The sequence below is a fragment of the Phocoena phocoena genome, chromosome 2 (genome assembly GCF_963924675.1).
Source record: "Phocoena phocoena chromosome 2, mPhoPho1.1, whole genome shotgun sequence".
Taxonomy (NCBI): Eukaryota; Metazoa; Chordata; class Mammalia; order Artiodactyla; family Phocoenidae; genus Phocoena; species Phocoena phocoena.
This window is the reverse complement of record NC_089220.1, coordinates 86170403-86195165: the sequence shown is the minus strand read 5'-3', so window position 1 is coordinate 86195165 and position 24763 is coordinate 86170403. Positions and strand designations below refer to the sequence as shown.

General features: G+C 40.5%; 2 protein-coding genes across 5 annotated transcripts in view; both read right to left on the bottom strand.

Moving 5' to 3' along the window:
• Positions 1-1370: 1370 nt before the first annotated feature.
• CCNDBP1 (cyclin D1 binding protein 1) lies at positions 1371-18408 on the bottom strand. The gene is made up of 11 exons (XM_065871611.1): positions 18252-18408; positions 18025-18084; positions 17652-17731; positions 14877-14958; positions 13840-13936; positions 13596-13663; positions 12935-13011; positions 12312-12592; positions 11111-11171; positions 2088-2134; positions 1371-1832 (listed from the first exon to the last, which is right to left on the bottom strand). The coding sequence occupies exons 1-11, from the start codon at positions 18358-18360 to the stop codon at positions 1718-1720; spliced, it is 1077 nt and encodes a 358-aa protein (XP_065727683.1). The 5' UTR covers positions 18361-18408; the 3' UTR covers positions 1371-1717.
• Positions 18409-18849: 441 nt separating this feature from the next.
• Positions 18850-24763, bottom strand: part of TMEM62 (transmembrane protein 62) — a 32964-nt gene continuing 27050 nt past the window's right edge. For 2 of the 4 annotated variants that reach the window (XM_065871572.1, XM_065871574.1), the window contains 2 exons: positions 21758-21876; positions 19094-19420 (listed from right to left, as the gene is read on the bottom strand). In XM_065871572.1, coding sequence (XP_065727644.1) covers positions 19094-19420; positions 21758-21876 — 446 coding nt within the window. Of the gene's footprint in view, positions 19421-21757; positions 21877-23952; positions 24058-24763 lie in introns of all 4 variants that reach the window. The other 2 variants (XM_065871571.1, XM_065871573.1) reach the window with 2 other exon arrangements.

The following is a 24763-nucleotide window of genomic DNA, read 5'->3' as shown; positions in this document are numbered from 1 at the left end:
TACTATGCTAAGTGAAATAAGTCAGACAGAGAACTATAAATACTGTATGATATCACTTATATGTGGAATCTAAAAAATACAACAAACTACAGAAGATAACAAAGAATGGCTGCTGGACTTGGAGGGTACTATGCTAAGTGAAATAAGTCAGACAGAGAACTATAAATACTGTATGATATCACTTATATGTGGAATCTAAAAAATACAACAAACTACTGAAGATAACAAAGAAGGGTGGTGGGAATTCAAAAAAAAGGATAGCTGCTGTTGCTTATTATACCTAAAGAGACCATGGGAACATCAGAAGGGCAGATGTGATGAAGTACATCTATACAAGACAAAGGACCAGCAATAGAAGTGTGGAGACCTGTAGTACATACATAAGGCCTAAGTCAGGTCACCAGAATATACATCACTGTGTACCTTGCTCTCTAAGATATGACCTTCCAGGTTTACCATGCTTTCCAAGATGTGATTTTCCAGACTGATGCAAAAATATAATTAACTGGCGATGGTTTTGCAAAAGGATTAACTGAAGAGGCCCTTAATATTATATAAACTCTCATACATTTAAAATTTTTTGATTTATAAAAATTTTGTACTTACATTTGGGGATACGTAATACAAAATAGAGAACAACAATACAAGTATGTATAAGGAAAACAACCCTGTTCAATAAGGTGAACAAACCTAACAACTGAGCTTGTTAACCTAAAAAAACAGCCAGTTATATTACCAGTAAGATGGGTTTATTCAGGAATAACAAAGAACTGCAATTCGGGTCAAACAGGCTATGGTAAAAGCCACAGGCAAGTCCCACAAATGAAGGAGTAAAAAGGAGGAAGCTGGAGTTCTGAAAATTCCATGGAGGAAAGCAAGAATTCAGGGTGATGAGGGGTTCTCACTGGCTTAGTAGCTGGGGTAGTCAGTTTCTCCTAGGAGAGGCAATATACATCATTCCTGTCTGTAACTGACAGTCCTTCCTGTTATTGACCTACAGTGGTACTGCATGAGAGCACCCCCCCAACCCGGCCCTGCCCTTTCTGGCCTCTCAACTCATTTTAAAGAAGGTTTCCCTTTATTAATTTTCACAAGCTCAATACCAATAGAGGCATGGAGTAAACTGGAATAATATTCAGAAGAACCTCCTGGTAAGAATAATTATATTCTATAACATGCTGAAGTACTAAGAGGGGTTCTGGAGACATCTGCTCTAAAAAAAGTCAAGTCTTTTTGTTCTAAATATATTTCTGAGCAGAATCAGATCTTTAGACCTATAAACCTAAACAAAAGCAATGTTGTTAGTCTCAACCCACATATTTCTGGTAGAAAAGACTTTGGAAAGGTACTCATTTAACCACTAGTAGGTTAGCATTTTATTGAGACTATCAATATCTTTAACAATGAAACGACACACGTTATTGCAAATAGGGAATAAGGCAGCTTCCCCAGGAATCTCTGAGAGGCAACTCAAGAACAAAAACTCATAGTTATCCTTTATATCTGGCACAGAAAAACATATCATATTCATATGGTTTATAAATAATTGCCAGTTTGGCCTAATCAACAAACTTTGGTAATAGTGTCTCTTGATAAGTATAGACAGGACCTCCCTTTCGATCCAGAAAGTATCCTAGCCCCATTCTAAAAGCAGACATCAGAGCTTGGCTGTGACAGTAAGAAAGGGAGAGAGGCGAGTACAAATGAGCCTGAAAATTCATAATTCAACTTCATGCTGAGTGAGCTCCTTGATTCTGTTCATGCAATGATCAACAGCATTAATAAGTAAAGGGATCCAACTATCTTCTGGCTGTGGGGTCACATGACTTGCTCTGCAAATGGAATGGGAAAACCAGAAGTTAAATTTATTATAATGTCAAGGAAAAACCTATCCTCAAAAGGGAGCACAGGGAAAATTACAGTAAGAAAAGGCAAGTTTCTCTGCAGAAATACAGCTGCTCCACAGGTAAAGTTGAAATAAAACACTACACTCACCTTCTGCTCCTCGAAATGGGGGTTTGGGTGTTGAGAATGGCTATATAGGTTTATTCTCAAAAAGCTATTTGGGGATAAGTCTTCATACTCACTTTGTAATTTCAAGTGCCTTCTTTAAAACGGATACAAGTTTTGCACACTAGAAAAAAACAAGAGAAGTTACTCACCCTGAGCCCTACCATAAAAAGGAAAGGAGGGAAAAATAGGGGGTGTGGGGGAAGGAGAGCTAAAATATTTTAACACTCAAGTAATAAAAAGTCATTATTATTACTTAATACTCAAGTAATAAAAAATCCATTGGAGAAAACAGTGAAAAACAAAAATGTTGATTAGATTAGGGTGGTGGGATCATGGATTCTTCTCTATTTAGCAAAATCTTATTAATACTGTTGCTATAACATCTTTTTTTAAAATAAACTTATTTATTTATTTACTTTTGGCTGCATTGGGTCTTCTGTTGCTGTGCTGGCTTTCTCTAGTTGCAGTGAGCAGGGGCTAGTCTTCATTGTGGTGTGCAGTCTTCTCATTGCAGTGGCTTCTCTTGTTGCAGAGCACGGGCTCTAGGCACGCAGGCTTCAGTAGTTGTGGCATGTGAGCTCAGTAGTTGTGGCTCACAGGCTCTAGGGCACAGGCTCAGTAGTTGTGGCACTCGGGCTTAGTTGCTCTGCGGCATGTGGGATCTTCCCAGACCACGGCTTGAACCCATGTCCCCTGCATTGGCAGGCGGATTCTTAACCACTGTGCCACCAGGGAATCCAGCTATAATATCTTTATAAGTTTTTCTATATTTAAAATATTTTTTAATTAAAACAGAAAAAGGAAGAATATAACCTGAATTTGTCCCAATTGCTGATAGTTCAGGATATATAATAGCAGAAACAACTGGATTTTTTTTTTTGGCTGCATTGGGTCTTCCTTGCTGCACGGGCTTTCTTTAGTTGTGGTGAGCGGGGGGATACTCTTCACTGTGGTGCGTAGGTTTCTCACTGCAGTGGCTTCTCTTGTTGTGGAGCATGGACTCTAGATGCATGGGCTTCAGGTGGTCACAAAGCACCAAGTTGATTTCCCTGTGCTATGCGGCTGCTTCCCACTACCTATTTTATGTTCAGTAATGTATATATGAACATTGCACTCTCTCACTTTGTCACAGCTTACCCTTCCCCCTCCCCATATCATCAAGTCCGTTCTCTAGTAGTAGGTCTGTGTCTTTATTCCTGTCTTACCCCTAGGTTCTTCATGACATTTTTTTTTCTTGGATTCCATATATATGTGTTAGCATACGGTATGTGTCTTTCTCTTTCTGACTTCACGCTGTATGACAGACTCTAGGTCCATCCACCTCACCGCAAATAATTCAATTTCGTTTCTTTTTAAGGCGAGTAATATTCCATTGTATATATGTGCCACATCTTCTTTATCCATTCATCCGATGATGGGCACTTAGGTTGTTTCCATCTCCGGGCTATTGTAAATAGAGCTGCAATGAACATTTTGGTACATGACTCTTTTTGAATTATGGTTTTCTCAGGGTATATGCCCAAGAGTGGGATTTCTGGGTCATATGGTAGTTCTATTTGTAGTTTTTTAAAATTTATTTATTTTTGCTGTGTTGGGTCTTCGTTTCTGTGGGAGGCCTTTCTCTAATTGTGGCAAGCGGGGGCCACTCTTCATCGCGATGCGCGGGCCTCTATTGCGGCCTCTCTTGTTGCGGAGCACAGGCTCCAGACGCGCAGGCTCAGTAGTTGTGGCTCACGGGCCCAGTTGCTCCGTGACATGTGGGATCTTCCCAGACCAGGGCTCGAACCCATGATCCCTGCACTAGCAGGAAGATTCTCAACCACTGTGCTACCAGGGAAGCCCCTATTTGTAGTTTTTTAAGGAACCTTCATACTGTTCTCCACAGTGGCTGTACCAATTCACATTCCCACCAACAGTGCAAGAGTGTTTGCTTTTCTCCACACCCTCTCCAGCATTTGTTTCTAGATTTTTTGATGACGGCCATTCTGACTGGTGTGAGATGATATCTCATTGTAGTTTTGATTTGCATTTCTCTAATGATTAATGATGTTGAGCATTGTTTCATCTGTTTGTTGGCAATCTGTATACCTTCTTTGGAGAAATGTCTATTTAGGTCTTCTGCCCATTTTTGGATTGGGTTGTTTGTTTTTTTGTTATTGAGGTGCATGAGCTGCTTGTAAATTTTGGAGATTAATCCTTTGTCAGTTGCTTCATTTGTTAATATCTTCTCCCATTCTGAGGGTTGTCTTTTGGTCTTGTTTATGGTTTCCTTTGCTGTGCAAAAAGCTGTGAAGTTTCATTAGGTCCCATTTGTTTATTTTTGTTTTTATTTCCATTTCTCTAGGAGGTGGGTCAAAAAGGATCTTGATTTATATCATAGAGTGTTCTACCTATGTTTTCCTCTGAGAGTTTGATAGTTTCTGGCCTTACATTTAGGTCTTTAATCCATCTTGAGCTTATTTTTGTGTATGGTGTTAGGGATTGTTCTAATGTCATACTTTTACATGTTTCCATATATGTCTCCAGTTTTCCCAGCACCACTTACTGAAGAGGCTGTCCTTTCTCCACTGTACATTCCTGCCTCCTTTATCAAAGATAAGGTGACCATATGTGCGTGGGTTTATCTCTGGGCTTTCTATCCTGTTCCATTGAACTATATTTCTGTTTTTGTGCCAGTACCATACTGTCTTGATTACTGTAGCTTTGTAGTATACCCTGAAGTCAGGGAGCCTGATTCCTCCAGCTCCGTTTTTCGTTCTCAAGATTGCTTTGGCTATTCGGGGTCTTTTGTGTTTCCATACAAATTGTGAAATTTTTTGTTCTAGTTCTGTGAAAAATGCCAGTGGTAGTTTGATAGGGATTGCATTGAATCTGTAGATTGCTTTGGGTAGTAGAGTCATTTTCACAATGTTGATTCTTCCAATCCAAGAATATGGTATATCTCTCCATCTATTTGTATCATCTTTAATTTCTTTCATCAGTGTCTTATTTTCTGCATACAGGTCTTTTGTCTCCTTAGGTAGGTTTATTCATAGATATTTTATTCTTTTTGTTGCAATGGTAAATGGGAGTGTTTTCTTGATTTCACTTTCAGATTTTTCATCATTAGTGTATAGGAATGCCAGAGATTTCTGTGCATTAATTTTGTATCCTGCTACTTTACCAAATTCATTGATTAGCTCTAGTAGTTTTCTGGTAGCATCTTTAGGATTCTCTATGTATACTACCACGTCATCTGCAAACAGTGACATGCTTTACTTCTTTTTCGATTTGGATTCCTTTTATTTCCTTTTCTTCTCTGATTCCAAAACTATGTTGAATAAGAGTGGTGAGAGTGGGCAACCTTGTCTTGTTCCTGATCTTAGTGGAAATGGTTTCAGTTTTTCACCACTGAGGACGATGTTGGCTGTGGGTTTGTCATATATGGCCTTTATTATGTTGAGGAAAGTTCCCTCTATGCCTACTTTCTGCAGGGTTTTTATCATAAATGGGGGTTGAATTTTGTCGAAAGCTTTCTCTGCATCTATTGAGATGATCATATGGTTTTTCTCCTTCAATTTGTTAATATGATGTATCACGTTGATTGATTTGCATATATTGAAGAATACTTGCATTCCTGGGATAAACAGTTTATAATGGTATGTGATCCTTTTAATGTACTGTTGGATTCTGCTTGCTAGTATTTTGTTGCGGATTCTTGCATCTATGTTCATCAGTGATACTGGCCTGTAGTTTTCTTTCTTTGTGACATCCTTGTCTGGTTTTGGTCTCAAGGTGATGGTGGCTTCGTAGAAGGAATTTGGGAGTGTTCCTCCCTCTGCTATATTTTGGAAGAGTTTGAGAAGGATAGGTGTTAGCTCTTCTCTAAACGTTTGATAGAATTCACCTGTGAAGCCATCTGGTCCTGGGCTTTTGTTGGTTGAAGATTTTTAATCCCAGTTGCAATTTCAGTGCTTGTGATTGGTCTGTTCATATTTTCTATTTCTTCCTGATTCAGTCTTGGCAGGTTGTGCATTTCTAAGAATTTGTCCATTTCTTCCAGGTTGTCCAGTTTATTGGCATAGAGTTGCTTGTAGTAATCTCTCATGATCTTTTGTATTTCTGCAGTGTCATTTTTTACTTCTCCTTTTTCATTTCTAACTCTATTGATTTGAGTCTTCTCCCTTTTTTTCTTGATGAGTCTGGCTAATGGGTTATCAATTTTGTTTATCTTCTCAAAGAACCAGCTTTTAGTTTTATTGATCTTTGCTTCGCTTCCTTCATTTCTTTTTCATTTATTTCTGATCTGATCGTTATGATTTCTTTCCTTCTGCTAACTTTAGGGTTTTTTTGTTCTTCTTTCTCTAATTGCTTTAGGTGCAAGGTTAGGTTGTTTATTCGTAATGTTTCCTGTTTCTTAAGGTAGGATTGTATTGCTATAAACTTCCCTCTTTGAACTGCTTTTGCTGCATCCCATAGGTTTTGGGTCGTCGTGTCTCCATTGTCATTTGTTTCTAGGTATTTTTTAATTTCCTCTTTGATTTCTTCAGTGATCACTTCGTTAGTAAGCAGTGTATTGTTTAGCCTCCATGTGTTTGTATTTTTTACAGTTCTTTTCCTGTAATTGATATCTACTCTCATGGCGTTGTGGTCGGAAAAGATACTTGATACAATTTCAATTTTCTTAAATTTACCAAGGCTTGATTTGTGACCCAAGATATGATCTATTCTGGAGAATGTTCCATGAGCACAACAGAAAAATGTGTATTCTGTTGTTTTTGGATGGAGTGTCCTATAAATATCAATTAAGTCCATCTTTTTTAATGTATCATTTAAAGCTTGTGTTTCTTTATTTACTTTCATTTTGGATGATCTGTCCATGGGTGAAAGTGGGGTATTAAAGTCCCCTACTATGAATGTGTTACTGTTGATTTCCCCTTTTATGGCTGTTAGTATTTGCCTTATGTATTGAGGTGCTCCTATGTTGGGTGCATAAATATTTACAATTGTTATATCTTCTTCTTGGATCAATCCCTTGATCATTATGTACTGTCCTTCTGTCTCTCTTATAATAGTCTTTGTTTTAAAGTCTATTTTGTCTGACATGAGAATTGCTACTCCAGCTTTCTTTTGGTTTCCATTTGCATGGAGTATCTTTTTCCATCCCTTCACTTTCAGTCTGTATTTGTCTCTAAGTCTGAAGTGAGTCTCTTGTAGACAGCATATATATGGTCTTGTTTTTGTATCTATTTAGTCAATCTGTGTCTTTTAGTGGAAGCATTTAATCCATTTACAGTTAAGGTAATTATTGATATGTATGTTCCTATTCCCATTTTCTTAATTGTTTTTGGTTCGTTATTGTAGGTCTTTTCCTTATCCTGTGTTTCTTGTGTAGAGAAGTTCCTTTAGCATTTGTTGTAAAGCTGTTTGGTGGTGCTGAACTCTCAGCTTTTGCTTGTCTGTAAAGGTTTTAATTTCAAATCTGAATGAGATCCTTGCTGGGTAGAGTAATCTTGGTTGCAGGTTTTTCTCCTTCATCACTTTAAATATGTCCTGCCAGTCCATTCTGGCTTGCAGAGTTTCTGCTGAAAGATCAGCTGTTAACCTTGTGGGGATTCCCTTGTGTGTTATTTATTTTCCCTTACTGCTTTTAATATGTTTTCTTTGTATTTAATTCTTGACAGTTTAATATGTGTCTTGGCGTATTTCTCCTTGGATTTATCCTGTATGGGACTCTCTGTGCTTCCTGGACTTGATTAACTATTTCCTTTCCCATATTAGGGAAGTTTTCCACTATAATCTCTTCAAATATTTTCTCAGTCCCTTTTTCTCTTCTTCTTTTGGAACCCCTATAATTCGAATGTTGGTGTGTTTAATGTTGTCCCAGAGATCTCTGAGACTGTCCTCAGTTCTTTTCATTCTTTTTTCTTTATTCTGCTCTGCAGTAGTTATTTCCACTATTTTATCTTCCAGGTCACTTATCTGTTCTTCTGCCTCAGTTATTCTGCTATTGATCCCACCTAGAGTATTTTTCATTTCATTTATTGTGTTGTTCATCGTTGCTTGTTTGATTTTTACTTCTTGTAGGTCCTTGTTGAATGTTTCTTGCATTTTCTCTATTCTATTTCCAAGATTGTGGATCATTTTTACTATCATTATTCTGAATTCTTTTTCAGGTAGACTGCCTATTTCCTCTTCATTTGTTAGGTCTGGTGGGTTTTTATCTTGCTCCTTCATCTGCGGTGTGTTTTTCTGTCTTCTCATTTTGCTTATCTTACTGTGTTTGGGGTCTCCTTTCTGCAGGCTGCAGGTTCATAGTTCTCATTGTTTTTGGTGTCTGTCCCCAGTGGCTAAAGTTGGTTCAGTGGCTTGTGTATTCTTCCTGGTGGAAGGGACTACTGCCTGTATTCTGGTGGATGAGGCTAGATCTTGCCTTTCTGGTGGGCAGGTCCACATCTGGTGGTGTGTTTTGGGGTGTCTGTGGACTTATGATTTTAGGCAGCCTCTCTGCTAATGGGTGGGGTTGTGTTCCTGTTTGCTAGTTGTTTGCCATAGGGTGTCCTGCACGGTAGCTTGCTGGTCGTTGAGTGAAGCTGGGTGCTGGTGTTGAGATGGAGATCTCTGGGAGATTTTTGCCATTTGATATTACGTGGAGCTGGGAGGTCTCTTGTGGACCAGTGTCCTGAAATTGGCTCTCCCACCTCGGAGGCACAGCACTGACTCCTGGCTGAAGCACCAAGAGCCTTTCATCCACATAGCTCAGAATAAAAGGGAGAAAAAGTAGAAAGAAAAAGGGTAAAATAAAATAAAGATAAAATAAAATATTAAAAATATTAAGAAAACAATTTTTTTAAAAAGTAAAAAAACAAACAAAAAAACGGACGGATAGAACCCTAGGACAAATGGTGAAAGCAAAGCTATACAGACAAAATCTCACACAGAAACATACACATACACACTCGCAAAAAGAGGAAAAGGGGAAAAAATAATAAATCTTGCTCTCAAAGTCCACCTCCTCAATTTGGGATGATTCGTTGTCTATTCATGTATTCCACAGATGCAGGGTACATCAAGCTGATTGCGGAGATTTAATCCGCTGCCCCTGAGGCTGCTGGGAGAGATTTCCCTTTCTCTTCTTTGTTCGCACAGCTCCCGGGGCTCAGCTTTGGATTTGGCCCCGCCTCTGTGTGTAGGTCGCTGGAGGGCGTCTGTTCTTCGCTCAGATAGGACAGGGTTAAAGGAGCAGCTGATGCGGGAGCTCCAGCTCACTCAGGCCGGGGGGAGGGAGGGGTAAGGATGTGGGGCGACCCTGAGGCGGCAGAGGCTGGCGTGACGTTGCACCAGCCTGAGGCGCACCGTACATTCTCCTGGGGAAGTTGTCCCTGGATCCCGGCACCCTGGCAGTGGCAGGCTGCACAGTCTCCCTGGAAGGGAGGTGTGGAGAGTAACCTGTGCTCACACACAGGCTTCCTGGTGGCGGCAGCAGCAGCCTTAGCGTCTCATGCCCGTCTTTGGGGTGCCCGCTGATAGCCGCGGCTCTCACCTGTCTCTGAAGCTCCTTTAAGCAGCACTGGTAATCCCCTTTCCTCGCACACCAGGAAACAGAGAGGGAAGAAAAAGTCTCTTGCCTCTTCGGCAGGTCCAGACTTTTCCCCGGACTCCCTCCTGGCCAGCCGTGGTGCACTAACCCCTTCAGGCTGTGCTCATGCCCCTAGTCCTCTCCCTGTGATCCGAATGAAGCCCAAGCCTCAGCTCCCAGCCCCGCCCGCCCCGGCGGGTGAGCAGAGAAGCCTCTCGGGCTGGTGAGTGCCGGTCGGCACCGATCCTCTGTACGGGAATCTCTCTGCTTTTCCCTCCGCACCCCTGTTGCTGCGCTGTCCTCCGTGGCTCCGAAGCTCCCCGCCTCTGCCCCCCGCAGTCTCCATCCGCGAAGGGGCTTCTAGTGTGTGGAAACCTTTCCTCCTTCACGGCTCCCTCCCACTGGTGCAGGTCCCATCCCTATTCTTTTGTCTCTGTTTACTTTTTTCTTTTGCCCTACCCAGGTACGTGGGGTGTTTCTTGCCTTTTGGGTCTGAGGTCTTCTGCCAGCATTCAGTAGGTGTTCTGTAGGAGTTGTTCCACGTGTAGATGTATTTCTGGTGTATCTGTGGGGAAGAAGGTGATCTCCACGTCTTACTCTTCTGCCATCTTCCTCCAACTTCCAGCAGGTGGATTCTTAACCACTGCACCATCAGGGAAGCCCCTGGATTTTTTTTTTTTTAATTTACTTACAGAATTTTAGGAATACCAATAACAAGATAACATGAGGATGTATGTATGCTTCCAATACACTGTGCATTCCTTAAAATTTTATTTGGGGTAACTGACAAGGCATATTGCTAAAGGTGTTTATTTCTTACGAAGTCAACTTTTAAAAAAGTGTATGTGGGAAAAAAAAAGTTAATGCCCAAAAGGATCCTATTGTACTCCAAGGTGTTTGCACATTGTGAAGATACATTTGATCGCTCTAATTTCCTCTATCTAATTTACCAAATATTATTAGGATTGATACATCTGATGGTAAAATATAAGCCACTGGCAGTTTTGCTTCTCTTTCCAATAAAATGAGACATAAGAAGTTGAAGTTTATAAAAATAAGAGAATAGAACTCTAGCACAGGACCCAGGACTTGAAAGAATACAATAAAATCAGATTTTTATAAAGAGCTTAACCCTTGTGGTTAAATTATACAATGTGTTGATATTAAAACAGAGTATGTTTCTGAAACACCTATTTTGGCCTATATAGGAAATTAGAAACTTGTGACTTCAGGTTGAAAGAATCCTAAAGCACTGTAGTAATTAAGACTTTCTTTTCAAAGCAGGATTTTCCATGGTCTTTGGGTTTTTCTAAATGATTACCCAAGTGGTTATGGAAGAGAGTACTACCAGAGCTCGTGGCTATTAGAATTCAAATTCAGCTTGATAAAGATCAAGCACAAACACATCGTGACATTACTGTTGTACTTGCATCCAAGTGTAACAAATAAACATATTCCCTATAGCTTAAAGGAAATACTAGTGATTACTGAAATTCTACCAATTAGGTCTGTAGCTATTCCCTCAAAGCTGGTACTTACATTGATTCGCACAGTTGGATGGCACACAGGTGGGTATATGCTCAGAGCCAAATCATCCACACTTAAGGGGAGAAAGCAAAAATAACCATTAACAAAGAAGGAAGAAAGCTCAGTTGGGTGGTCTCCAGTATACAAGTAAGGATGTGACTAGTGAAAAAATGACTCCCAGAAATGCGTATCAGTTCCTTAAATTGGGCAACCAATAAATAACCAATTCAACCAGTATTTACAGAATACATACATACCCTGTTTCACTAGGAAGCTGGGGGGGAACCTCCCTTGACCAGTAGGATGGGACATAATTAATTTAGTTAAAAATGTGAGGATCTGAAACCATAAATTTAATAACTAACACAGGCAGGGTTCATCCCTGAATGCCACTAAAGTGGGCACCACTTTAACCAAGCAATCAAGTTATTACTATACCACCAATAATGGGACAAACTAACACCATGTGCCTCCCCGATATGATATGATACAATGAAAAGCACAAAACACTCAACTATGTGATATTCTTGCCAAAAAGTGTTTAACCTGAATATAATTATGAGAAAACAATCACATAAATCCAGATTGTTGGATATTCTACATGGCAACTGACCTGGATTCTTTAAAAATGTCAATGTTAAAAAAATACATTAAAAAAAATAGTCAATGTCAAAAGAAGCTAAAAAGGACAGGGACTGTTGTAGTTGCAAGACACCAAAGAGAAGACAACCAAATGTGGCATGACACCTTGACGGAACCCTGAATTTTTAAAAAAAAGCTATAAAAGACATTGTAGAGACAACTGGGGAAATCTGAATATTAGATAACATTATTATAGTTGATGTAAATTTCTTAAATGTAATACTAAGAGTAAGAATGTTTGTTCTTAGGAGATACACACTGAAATATTTAGGGGTGAAATGTCATTAATGTCTGCAACTTACTCTCAAATGGTTCAGGGATAAAAATGGCACATCTACTTCAATTTTTAAAAAGCTACCTCTAATTATAGAGAAATAAACCAATAGAGAAAAAATTGTGAACAATAGGTGAATCTAGATGGAGGTATAGGTACTCACTGCAATACTTTTTCAACCTTCCTGTAGGTTTGAAAATTTTCAAAATAAAAAGGTGGGGAAAAACCTTGGGTTGACGGCACAAGTTGACATCAGAATGCTGCTGCTGAGAGGTTTTGAGTGGAGATGACGCTTACCTAGGGCTGATCTCATCAGAAATGTCCACAATGTCATCCAGCTGAGCCACCTGATCCTTCTTCCCATTCTCTGCCACTGAGAGCCGGATTTTCTTCAGGCAGGCTTTGGATGCTCTCACCAGTGCAAGGCATGGGATTATGAGCTCCTGATCTTCCTCTGACCAATATGAGTCCCGATTGCTTGGACATCCCAATATATCCTCCTCATCACCGTGGCTGTCAGAGTTGTCCTCCTCAATGTCACTCAAGAGGCCATAGTAAGGGTCACATTCTTCCACAGCCTAAGGCACACCATGATACATGTGAATGCCAAAAAAATAAAAAGGTGTTGTACTTTCAGCATCATGTCCGAGTTGTCCCCAGACTTTAGCCTGCTACTTCCCTAATGGCTACAGAGTTGAATCACTTCATAAACCCTCTTCTGACTCTCCTAGTGCAGCAGTGGAACAGAGGGGAATGGTACTAAATCACACAGCAGCACGGGGTGGGAGATAGGAGATGGAGGACAGGAGTGAGGATGGGACCTATTTGGTCGACGCTCAGCACATCTTCTCTCTTTATAACCGATCCTCATCTAGACAGAGTTGCCTTCTGATGACCATCAAAGACAGAGGTCCCCTCACCTGCTCCATTTCCTCATGTGCATCCTTCACAAGATCCACACTCTTCGTCAGCACTAAAAGGGCTGCAGCTTTGTTATCTATGAGTGAAGAATTGGAAGTACTATAATTAGAGAAGAAACCCAACAATTCTCTTAAGTCTGCAAAAAGCAACAATGTTCCCATTTGAAAGGAGTGCCAAGGACAGTCAACAAGGGCAGCATTTTAATGTAAAATTCTTCTCACATACATCCTCTGGGTACTCAGACAGGGGCTGAAAAGCTTTTTGTCATTCACCACAGGAAGAAATAAAATGGTCATATGATGTTTCTCATCATGGTCCTCTTAGATGACCACTGCTTTTGGCCTAGCAGGCTCTACCTCATAACTGCTTCAGTGTCCTCAAAATACTGCCCCTGGGGCAGGACCAGAAGAGGAAACCATGTCTTTCAACAAGAGACAGAGCCACAGCCAGAGAGTGTTTGAATTTAGAAGTTATGAGAACTAAAAAGACTGGCAAAAAGTATTAATACCTGTCTTTTCATGTTGGTGATAAACCAGATCTATTTCACTAAGCTCTTTATATAAGTAAAAATACATATATACTACAAAAATGGCAGCTAGATATGAGACGTCTATCTGCTTTGGCCAGCAGAGTCGATGTCCACTTTGCACTCTCACCCACCTCTTGGGATCCGAGGCACCTGCTGGCACGCCTCCCAGACACTGTTGTAGGAAATAAGGTTCTCAGGGCTGCAGAAAGGAATCAATAAGGATGTATCAATAACCTAGGTTCCTGTTTCCTAAAAGGTCCTTCCTGCTGGTCATTATTCTCAGTTATCAGTAACTTTGCTGTTAAAATTAGTTTTTCCCCCCTCCCAGAAGCAAGGAACCCCATTAACCAATAACCCCAACTGTGGCATCACTACCTCTGAGTTGGAGTGATATAAAGCACTTCCACAAGCTGAGCCATGCCATCCACGATGTCCAGAGTGGCACTCCGTACCAGCTTTCGCAGGGTGATTCCTGTAGCCAAACCCAAAGACTAAGCAGCCTGGTCGTCACCAAAAATAAATTTAAAAAAAACCAGTGGCTTCTTGACAACTGTGGATAAAACACTTTAAGTTTAAACCACATGAGTAGCCCTGAAGATCCATGAGACATGTACTCATTTATAATTATAGCATGATTATAATCAAGGCATGAATATACAAGCAGGGCTGGAGGCCACTTAACCTATAAGGGAGCTCAGGAACAGCATGTGATGTAATATGGGTGGAGGAGCCTGGGGACTGCCTGGGCCTGGGGATGGGGCTGATATCCAACCAGCATCTGTGGCAGTTATAATGTTAGAGAGAGGGAGGAGCCAGGGAGAATTAAAAATGTTAAGAGTCAAGCAAGGGCTTCCCTGGTGGCACAGTGGTTAAGAATCCGCCTGCCAGTGCAGGGGACACAGGTTCGAACCCTGGTCCGGGAAGATCCCACATGCCGCGGAGCAACTAAGCCCGTGTGCCACAACTACTGAACCTATGCTCTAGAGCCCGTGAGCCACAACTACTGAAGCCCGCATGCCTAGAGCCTGTGCTTCACAAAAAGAGAAGCCACCACAATGAGAAGCCCGTGCACCGTAACGAAGAGTGGCCCCTACTCGCTGCAGGTAGAGAAAGCCCACGCTCAGCAACAAAGACCCAATGCAGCCAAAAATAAATAAATAAAATAAATTTATTAAAAAAAAAAAAGAGTCAGGCAAGGCAGGGGAGATGGGAACACAGCATCTGAACCTTAGCACAAACGCTTACTTATGGAGGTCACATATATTACATAACTACCTTTGACTGCACTTTATGGGAGAAAGTTACATTCCATGCTCAAAATGAGGAAAAGGTAAAAGTTTCAGGATAGAAGCTGTCATAGTAGCAAAGATCTATCCCATAAACTGAATGCTTACGTGTATGGAGTGGCTTACCCTGATCCTTGGGAAGCGAATAGTATACTGCAATAATTGCCTTGATGGAAGCATGGACTTGTTCAGAGAACTTCTGGGTTTCCTATGAGGTGATAAGCCAATTTCAGAAAGAAAAAAGGAAATGGATTAGATCAATGTGGTCAACCCATCTACTGTGGAAGAGAGCAGACATCCATACAGCATCATCAAACATTTTCTGAAGTCCTATTATGCGTTAGGCCCTGTGCTATTCTCATAACATACCAGAGAGGAGTTAGCTGGATACCAGATACTGAGCAGACAACTGATTAAGACATGAAGAAACAGCAGGAAAAACTTATTCCTGATACTCTATATCCCAAGATATTTGTGATCTGTTTCGAGGTATTCACCATATCTTAGACCAGGAGTTGGCAAACTAGGGCCCAAGGGCCCAATCAGGCCCAATGCCAGGTTTTGTAAATAAAGTGTTACTGGGACACAGCCACACTTTTTTTTTTTTTTTTTTTTTTTGCTACATTGGGTCTTCGTTGCTGCACACGGGTTTTCTCTAGTTGCGGCGAGCGGGGGCTACTCTTCATTGTGGTGAGTGGGCTTCTCATTGCGGTGGCTTCTCTTGTTGCGGAGCACAGGCTCTAGGTTCGCAGGCTCAGTAGTTGTGGCGCACGGGCTTAGTTGCTCCGTGGCATGTGGGATCTTCCCAGACCAGGGCTCGAACCTGCATTGGCAGGCGGATTCTTAACCACTGCACCACCGGGGAAGTCCCAACACTCTTGGTTTACATATTGTCTACAGTTGTGTTCACACTACAGGGGCAAAGTTGAGGTCTGCAAAGCCTAAAATGTATACTATCTGGCCCTTTACAGAAAAAGTTTGCCAACTCTATCTTAGGCCATTAACCAGTTGTCTGTCTCTCTGCCTCTGTGTGTGTCTCTGTCTCTTTCTAACAGAATCTCAGTATATCTAAAAGTAATTAGCATGGACTCTACAATGCTCAATGTTGACTATTTTTCTTCGAAGCAGTCACTGGCTTTCTCTTACCTTCTTTGTCCTCACTTCTCTGCTCAATTCTAAGCCAGCATTATGCAAAATGTGGTCCACAGATTGGTGCCAGTCCATAAATGGTCTGTTACCAGTCTGGGATGGATAAATACAATGATTGAGAGCACTTAGAAACTTTTATGCCAATTTGACATTGTTTCAACATTCAAACATACAATTTCATAAAAATACCAAGCCATAAGAACTGGAATTAAAATAAAACAAAACCAAAAAAACCCCAAACATTCTTTAATAGAACTAATGTGCTGAGATCCTAAGAAAGCAATTGTGATTCAAATATATATAATTCAAATAAAACCATATTCTAATTTTTCATCAATGAGTAAAAAAACCACTGTCCTGAGCATGTACAGAAATATAGTTCTATTCTTGCTCCTCATGGTGTCTTACTAGCTGTGAATTTTAGCCACAAGTCCTAAGTGTATTTGGAAGAAAGGAGTCAGCACATAAGAAAAATAAGGTAACATTACTACTCCCTTTGAAATAAAGATTGACTTTCTTCAACAAACTTTTAAAGTACTTTCATACAATTCTCTTGTTTCCTCATCTCAGATCTCTGAGGTATGTAAGTGGAGAGAGTTTACTACTGTAGGTGCAGCAAGAGAAGACTTTTTCATTTCAAAACATCTAGATATATAATTGAGAAAGAGAATGAAAGTATTGACTATGAAAATAAAATAAGGCAATGAATATGTCATTTTAAAACAAACTTACTCCCAAATTAAGTATACCTAGCTCTAGAAAAACAGCATAGAGCACACCTGGCCACAGCCAACAATATTTACTTTCAAGTATCTTATAATAAAGTTTTATAATAAAGCACAAATTCTTTGTTCTAGCAATTCCACTTCTGGGAATTTTTACCAATATATAGATATACACAAAGACTGTATTAGGCAATCTACCACAGCACTGTTTATAATATAATAGTTACAAACTGGAAACAACTTAAATGTCCACACAGTACTGGTTAGATAAATTATGGTTATATCCACTCTGTTGAATACCATGCTGCCATTACAAAAAACTGAGCAACTTTATATATATGCTCCCAAAAATCAATTTGCAAGCTATGTTATTAGTTTTTTTTAAAAAGGTCCAGAAAAGTGTTTATGGTATCCTATCATATGTGTAAAAAGAAGCAGGTATATATACATAAGTGTGTATATGCATAGCATGTATATGGAATAATACAAAAGGAACAAGGGACAGGAGATATAAACTTTTCAGCACATTTAACTTTGATATCTTTTGAATTTTATACTGTCTACATTATTACTAATGTAAAAAATAATTCAATGTAAAAGAGTATTATGTAATATAACAAAAAAGGTGTAGCTTAGACATTAGATAGAACCTAATTTAAATCCTAGCTCCACTACTTATCCACCTTAACCTGAGTGTCTGAGCCTGCTTACTTATCTGTCAGATGGGGATCGTGTATGTGAAAACATCTAGCAAATAGAAAGTGCTTTTTAAAAAAAATTATCAGCAGGGAAATAACCAGGATGAACTTCAGAATGAACCAATATTTAGAAGAGCTGCCCACCCCATGACAGCTACTGCATTTGGCAATTTGATCTTCAGAACAATCCTGTAATGTGAGAACCACCATCTTACTTGACAGATGAGGAAATTAAATCCTCAGCTTTGAATGTAAAACGTGGAAAGAAAATGAGAGGATTCCTAAGGAATAACAAGGCATCACAAGAACTGTAGGAAAGTGAAGCCCACCTGTGGTGACGGCAGTGGAAGTCGAGAAAAGACTTCGGTCAGAGTCGTGGCTGCCCTTGACACTGCCATAGCTGCCTCACCTGGGAGGTGATAGAGGAGGAGGCGGGAGCCAATATGTTAGTGCCAAAAGGATAAGGCTCCAGCGGCTGCATGAACTTTGAAGATAACGCGTTCCCTCTCCACCCTTGCCGGCTGAGACATCTCAAAAAAACAACCCCAAATCAGTGTTTTCTATCTCAATCTCAGAGGTGCCGTGGATGGGTAAGGCGAGGTATCCCCACAGACAGGATGGGGCAGGGGAAAGCAGGAAGAAATGGGGTAGGGACGCCGCAAGAGATGAGAGATGGCAGCCTGCAACAGGAGAGGCACTCACGGAGTCTCCTCCAAAAGGTTTCCCGATCAAACTCCTTGGTGGTCTCCCGGGCTTCGCCGACTAGTGGGCACGGCGTGCGGGCCGGGCGGCCGCAAAAGAAAAAGCACAGGTAAGCGGAGTCACCTCCAGACCCCACCTCCTCCGCCCGGACCCCGCCGCCGCCACGGCCTCGCCCCTTCCCACCCAAGCCCGCCCGGCCGTCGCCCGTCCCCACTACGTCAGCTCACCCCGCACTCCAGGAAGGAGGAACCGCAGCTCCCCTGCTAGGTGCCGGAGCTGCTCCAAAGGCGGAGGCAGGGTGGAGTCTGTGGCTGCAGGTGCAGCAGCGCTTGCCATCTCAGCAGGACGCGAGGAGTCCGCGGACTAAGGCGCTGCGGGAGCCGCACTGCCGTGACCACCCCACTTCCGGGACGCGGGTTCGCTTCCGGCAACAACCCGCCCCGCCCCGCCCCTGCCCAGAGGCCCAGCCGCGCCTCCTTCCGCGCTCCAATGCGCGGCTACACCTCCTCTCGCCCCGCCCTGCCCTGGAACGGCGACACAGGCAAGTCCCAGACCGAGTTATGATCATTCATTTATTGATATTTAATTACTCGAAAACACCCCCGACTGAGGAAGCAGACAGCCCATAACCCTGCCGGAAAAGAGGACTCGGAACTAATCAAGGGTAGTCAGGGTCAGGCCCAAATTTGCACTGGTTCCCTGCCCCTAAAGTGGCGCCCTTATAGGCTGCTGAGTTCCAGACACTGTGCTAGGTACTTTACATGAGGTAACGTAAAAAACACACTGGGTGGGCCGCAGATACTCCCATACCCACCAGCCCCTGACCTGTGGATCTCCTAGATTAGGGCTTTCTCTTCACAAATCAACCCTTTGCCTTCTTGGGGAAGGAAGGAATCATGGCATTATTTAGAGAATTTTCTGCAGTCCATTCTGCAGGTATCAGTAGTGGGTAATCCCCTCAACTCCCAGGCGTCCAAGGAACGTCCAAGGCTTGCCCACCAATATTGGCCTTCCGCCTGCTGCTGGGGCAGAGGCCTGGGCGACATAGGTGGATGATGAGACATGGCCTTCAGGAGCTCAGGTGGCTTTTTAACTGCACTATGAAGGTTCCAAGCTTGGCAGAGTTCAGTGTCCACACACAACGAATGAGAACAGGCGTCACCAGTGTCAACCAGGTCCGCAAAGGGGAGAATAATAAAGCTAGAGTACCATATGTCATATGAAGAAAGTAGCAGGAATAAATCTGCCAGATGTACAGTAGTAACATAAGTAGGTGAACAGGTACAATTTTCAAGTATTTTCCTTGATGGAGATGAGACCTGAAGCTGTGACCAAAGCACCGCTGTAGCAAGCTCCAACACAGGTAAACCATCAAGGGGATGTTAAAAAACACCAGCTGGAAAGAGCGAACAGGACCATTAGCTTATTAGCAAGCCCTGGAAGGGTCAGGTCTCACTAACATATTATTGGTGGCTCTTAAAAATATGTTGCTTTCCCTCTTGGGGGTTAACTGATTCTTTATGCTTCAATCACACTTGCTTATAACACTCACAATAGTTGACTTGTAGTTAGTTATTTTCCTGTATCCTTTTGTTCATCTTAAAGGCAAGTGTCATTTCATTTATGTTGAAGCCCTCAAATAATGTTTAAGGTAGAAATGAACTGAATATGTGGGTGTACAGACACACACACATATATACAGTACTCTGTTTTTTGTTTTTTATTTTTGGCAGAGTGGGGGGGACTTGGGTATCAGTATCTTTTCTTCTCCCTGCATTTTTATGTGAAGTGGCATAATGAATACTGGAATACAAATTAAAAGATTTAAGTTATAATCCAAGTTTAACTACTATATGAGTCACTCATTCACCAAATAATTATTGAACACCCATTATGTGGCAGGTACTGTGCAAGGCTCTAGACAAGGGATACACACATGGGTGACCAAGTTGGAAAAGATGCATCATAGAGCTTACATTCTAGTAGAGAGAAGAGAAACCAAAAAGAAAAAAAAAAAGGAGGGGGAAGATAATTACAGATTGTGATGAATTCAATGAAGAAAATAACTGGGTCACAGGAGGTAACTGGGAGATGGGCCCTCTGAGGCCTGAAGGACAGAAATGAGTCAGTGGAAGGAAGTGCATTCCAGGCAGAAGAAACAAATGAAAAGCCCAGAGGTGGGAGAGGTTAGCTGGAACATGATAAGCCAGGTGGAAACTGGGGCAGTCAGCATGACCCAGATCACGTCGCTGATTTGCTTAAAGGGTTTTAAGCTGAGAAATGAGTGAGCTGATTAAGATTTTAAAAGGACTACAGTGCATGCTCTGTGGCAAACTGACAATAGGGAGGCAAGAGCAGTAGTGGGAAACCTGTTAGGGGGTTACTGCAGTAGCCCAGGCAAGAAATAATTATTATTTAGACAAGGGTGGTGGTAACAGTAATAGTGGTGGATTCAGCACATGTATTGGAGGTAGATCAAATACAGTACTACTTGCTGATAACTAGATATAAAGTATGAGGGAAGGAGAAAAATTGAAGAACACCCTGGAGAAGATACATCCTGGATAATTTATTGAAATTGGAAAGAACTGGGGGAGGAACAGGTTCAGGGATAGAAATTAAAGGTCCTGTTAGAGGTATATTAAGTTGAGATTCCTGTTAGATATCTAAGGAAGATGCAAAATGGCAGTTGGATATATAGGCACCTGAGGTGCAGAGAAGAGGTCTAGGTCAGAGATATTATAGATTTAGGGGCCATGGGCCTAGATGATACATAAAATCCATTCTTAGTGTACTATTTATTAAAATATGACTATAAGCCCACCTTTTGGTAAGGGTCAGGTTTTACTTGGAATAAGAGTGCTCCTGAGAGACAGCCTCCATCTACATAACAGAAAACTGAACTAGACCCAGATCTAGTCACATATAAAATGCTGCTAAACAGCGAATATTCTGGTCTGTGGTCAGCGTTCACTAGGCAAAGATCTTCCCTACTTGTCTGTCTCTAATCCCGCTGATCATGTTTTACCACCCTCTTATGAGGCTATGAACTCATTTCAAACAATGTTTTTGGATCTCTTATACAACTCTAGATCATCACCTCAGATTTTGATCCACTAGCCCCATCAGATGAGTACAAGAGAAAAATTGTTAGGTAAATAGTTTTCAAACCCATTTATAGAAATTTGCTATAGGTCTGGGTTTTTTATTTGTGTTTGTTTACATTTGAATCTCAATCCAAATGTAAACCTAACATATCAGTGTTTCATAAACAAGTGTATTGCTAGGACATCACTAGAAAGCTGGGTAACTGACCCACTTTTCTTGTGTGTCTATTTTTCTTTTCCTCCCTCTGAAACAATGTCCTTCTTCATTATCAAAACCAATTTTGTTTTACCCAGAAGTCTCATTTATTCTACCATAAGTCTCTTCTTTCACTGTTTATCGATGAAAAAGCACAGTGAAACAAAAAACAAAAACAAAAAGCTCTTTCACCTCTTATAAAACTTCCTGCCGAAAATGTATTTTAGATGTTTACAAGAGTGGTGGAAGAAAGAGCTTAGGAAGCACTCTAAAAGCAAACAAAACACCAGATACTAAAGACTGCCCTGCCAGTAAATTAGAAAACATGATCTATGGTGATAAATTTGGGATTTGGGATTTAATTCATAACTATTATGCAATTAGCCCAACAAGGCCAAGATGTTCTTAAATCGCGTTTCTGACTTCCTACCTGGAGAATTCCAACTATAAATGTTACACTGCCTTGTAGGAAATGTCCATCAACAAAGATCCCAAAGGAAAAGCAGCAACCCAATTTGCCTTTAGTGATTTCACCAACAAACCATGGTCCTGAAAGAGGCAATGAACAAGAAAGGAAGTTAAATAACTATGACTGATTACATACATCATGACATGCATTTACAGAAATAATGAAAAAATATGAGACTAGTCATCTATAAGCATTTATTTGTATAGCTTTTCTTCTTTGCTAATCTCTGTGTTGCACTCAATATCCTAGCTAACCAATTATTTGCTCCTTTGCTCCATATTTCTCTAGATTATAAAATTGCCTGAGTACGTGCTATACCTGGAATAGATTCCAGAAACAGATAGAGGAGTACATTCACAAATTTTAGAAGATTCTATTACAGTAGTAACCTCAATATAAAGCATTAACATTTCCTTTAAGAAGCAAAAAGGTACTCCATAGATACCACAGTTAATTCTCCAGATAACTGAGATTTACTCCTTTACGCAATAAGACTTCAACCACTTTAATCATTCTAAAACACACTTCTTTCTTATAAATATTAATGAATGTATTTTAACCTTTTCTGGCTGACCCACAGTCATTACTTTGTACATCAACTACATACTCAGGGTTAACATGTACAAAGTTTAACTCACTTCTTTATTTTAATTTTTCATCTGCAATGCCAGAATGACTTTTCTCTACCCCGTATTATTATTTACTGCCCCTTCTCAATGTTCAGGCTTCTAGAACTACTATATTGTCAAGAGTGATTAAGGGACAGTCGGATTTCCCTTCTCAAAATGTAATACCATCATTTGCTGGTAAGGGTAGATTTCAACTGGGACTTCCCTGGTGGTCCAGTGGTTAAGACTCCATGCTCCCAACGCAGGGGACCCGGGTTCAATCCCTGGTCGGGGAACTAGATCCTGCATGCCACAACTAAAAGATCCCACATGCCACAATGAAGATCCCATGTGCTGCAACTAAGACCCGGTGCAGCCAAATAAATAAACGAATAAATATTTAAAAAAAAAAAGAGTAGAGTTCAACTTTAAAAAGCCATAGGTAATTTTCTCAGATATATATTATATATACTCCATTAGATACATATTAGTTTTAAAAAGTGTTTCCCCTTTAAGTTTCAACCTTTAAAAATGAAACAACTTCTCCCCTTCTAATGTTTTCCTTTACAGCCGGGAACCAAATCACCTGCTTTGCCTCCTAGTGGAAGACTAGTGTGTAAAACAGCTTCAACCTATCTTCTAACAAGAAAACCAACCTCAAAAGGGGAATCTGGCATAGCTTGTTATACAGAATTGTAAAGGGTCATATTATTTCTTTAACTACTTTCTGTTCTCTGGTGGGAGTTACTAATGAGGAGAGAAAAGTCCAAAGATGGACTAAAAGTAGAAAACATAGACTAAGCAACAAATAGTCTAATCTACTCCTAAATGACTCTTAGTAAGGAACATTAGTAAAAAGCTTTAAAAAGAGACTCACAGTGCTTTCTGCTTCCGTAAGTGACTAAGTGATTTTGTCAGTATTGGGTATAATAATTAATATAAGAGAAGAGCTCAAATGCCTGAACTCACTGCTCATCTCAGTTTCTCTCTTTTTTTTTTTTTTTTTTTTTTTTAGTTTCTCTCTTTTTTGAGCTGAGTTTTTAGGAGTCACACGGTAGTAAATAGTCACTCAACTACATACTAGGTATTGTGCTTAATGCTGGGCATAGAGGGGAACAAGATAGACAGGACATCAATGGATATTCTAATGAGGGGAGAGATGATATATACAGAAGATAATCATAAATTCTGATAAAGTAATGAAGGAAATAAAAAGTATGGTGAAATAGAGGATAAAGCTTTAAGGTGGTCAAAGAAGGCTGCTCTGAGGAGATGGCATTGAAGCTGAACTTCTATCTTCTATTAGGTTTCTACCCAAATACTAATTGTCATGGTCCTCTCAGCACCCTTAAGTTAACTTGGTGTTGACTAAATGTCCTTTAAGTTAGGAAAGAACTTTATTTCCCAAGATCATGTCACAGGAAATGACTTATGAAAGAGTGGTGTGCCAGTCATTATGCTCTCAAGAACCTAAATGACTACTGTTAAAATTCTCAGTATATTCTTTGGCAGAATTCTCCACAATCTCAGGTTTCCTAATTGACTTACCCAGCACTGTATAGAGTGTCAGCAGCAACATAGAATAGTAGAAGATGCTTATTTTGCTCAAGACATGAAGGGAAAATGAGGTCAAATTTACAAATCCTGGAGGTCCTAAACAGAATAAATTTGAAAAATCCAGTGAACACATGCAAAGTTCAAGTTTTTTATAATATTTTCTAGAAGACTTCCATGGGCATCTACTACATTTTCAGCAAATCATTTGTTATATGGATGACACCACTTTAAATTCAGAAGTTGGCAGGAATTCTGATAAACCAACTCACTTAGAATTACTGAGGGTAGGAAGGCAAAGCAATGGTGTAGCTGTGACACACACACACAAACACACATATACTCTGTGCTCAAAGGATGATCAAATCCCTGTTTTCCATGAGATTTAGTATCCAAATGTACAAACTTCCAAAAGTTTCATCAAAATATATCAAAGGCCACCACAATGTTCATTGCAGCACCATTCACAATAGCCAAGACATAGAAGCAACCTAAACATCCACTGACAGAGGAATGGATAAAGATGTGGTACATATATAATGGAATATTACTCAGCCATAAAAGAACGAAATAATACCGTTTGCAGCAACATGGATGGACCTAGAGATTATCATACTAAGTGAAGTAATTCAGACAGAAAAAGACAAATATCATATGATATCACTCATATGTGCAATCTAATTTTTAAAAAATGAACTTATTTACAAAACAGAAACAGACTTACAGATGTTGAAAACAAATTTATGGTTACCAAAGGGGAAACGTGGGTGTGAGGGATAAATCAGGAGCTTGGGATTAACATACA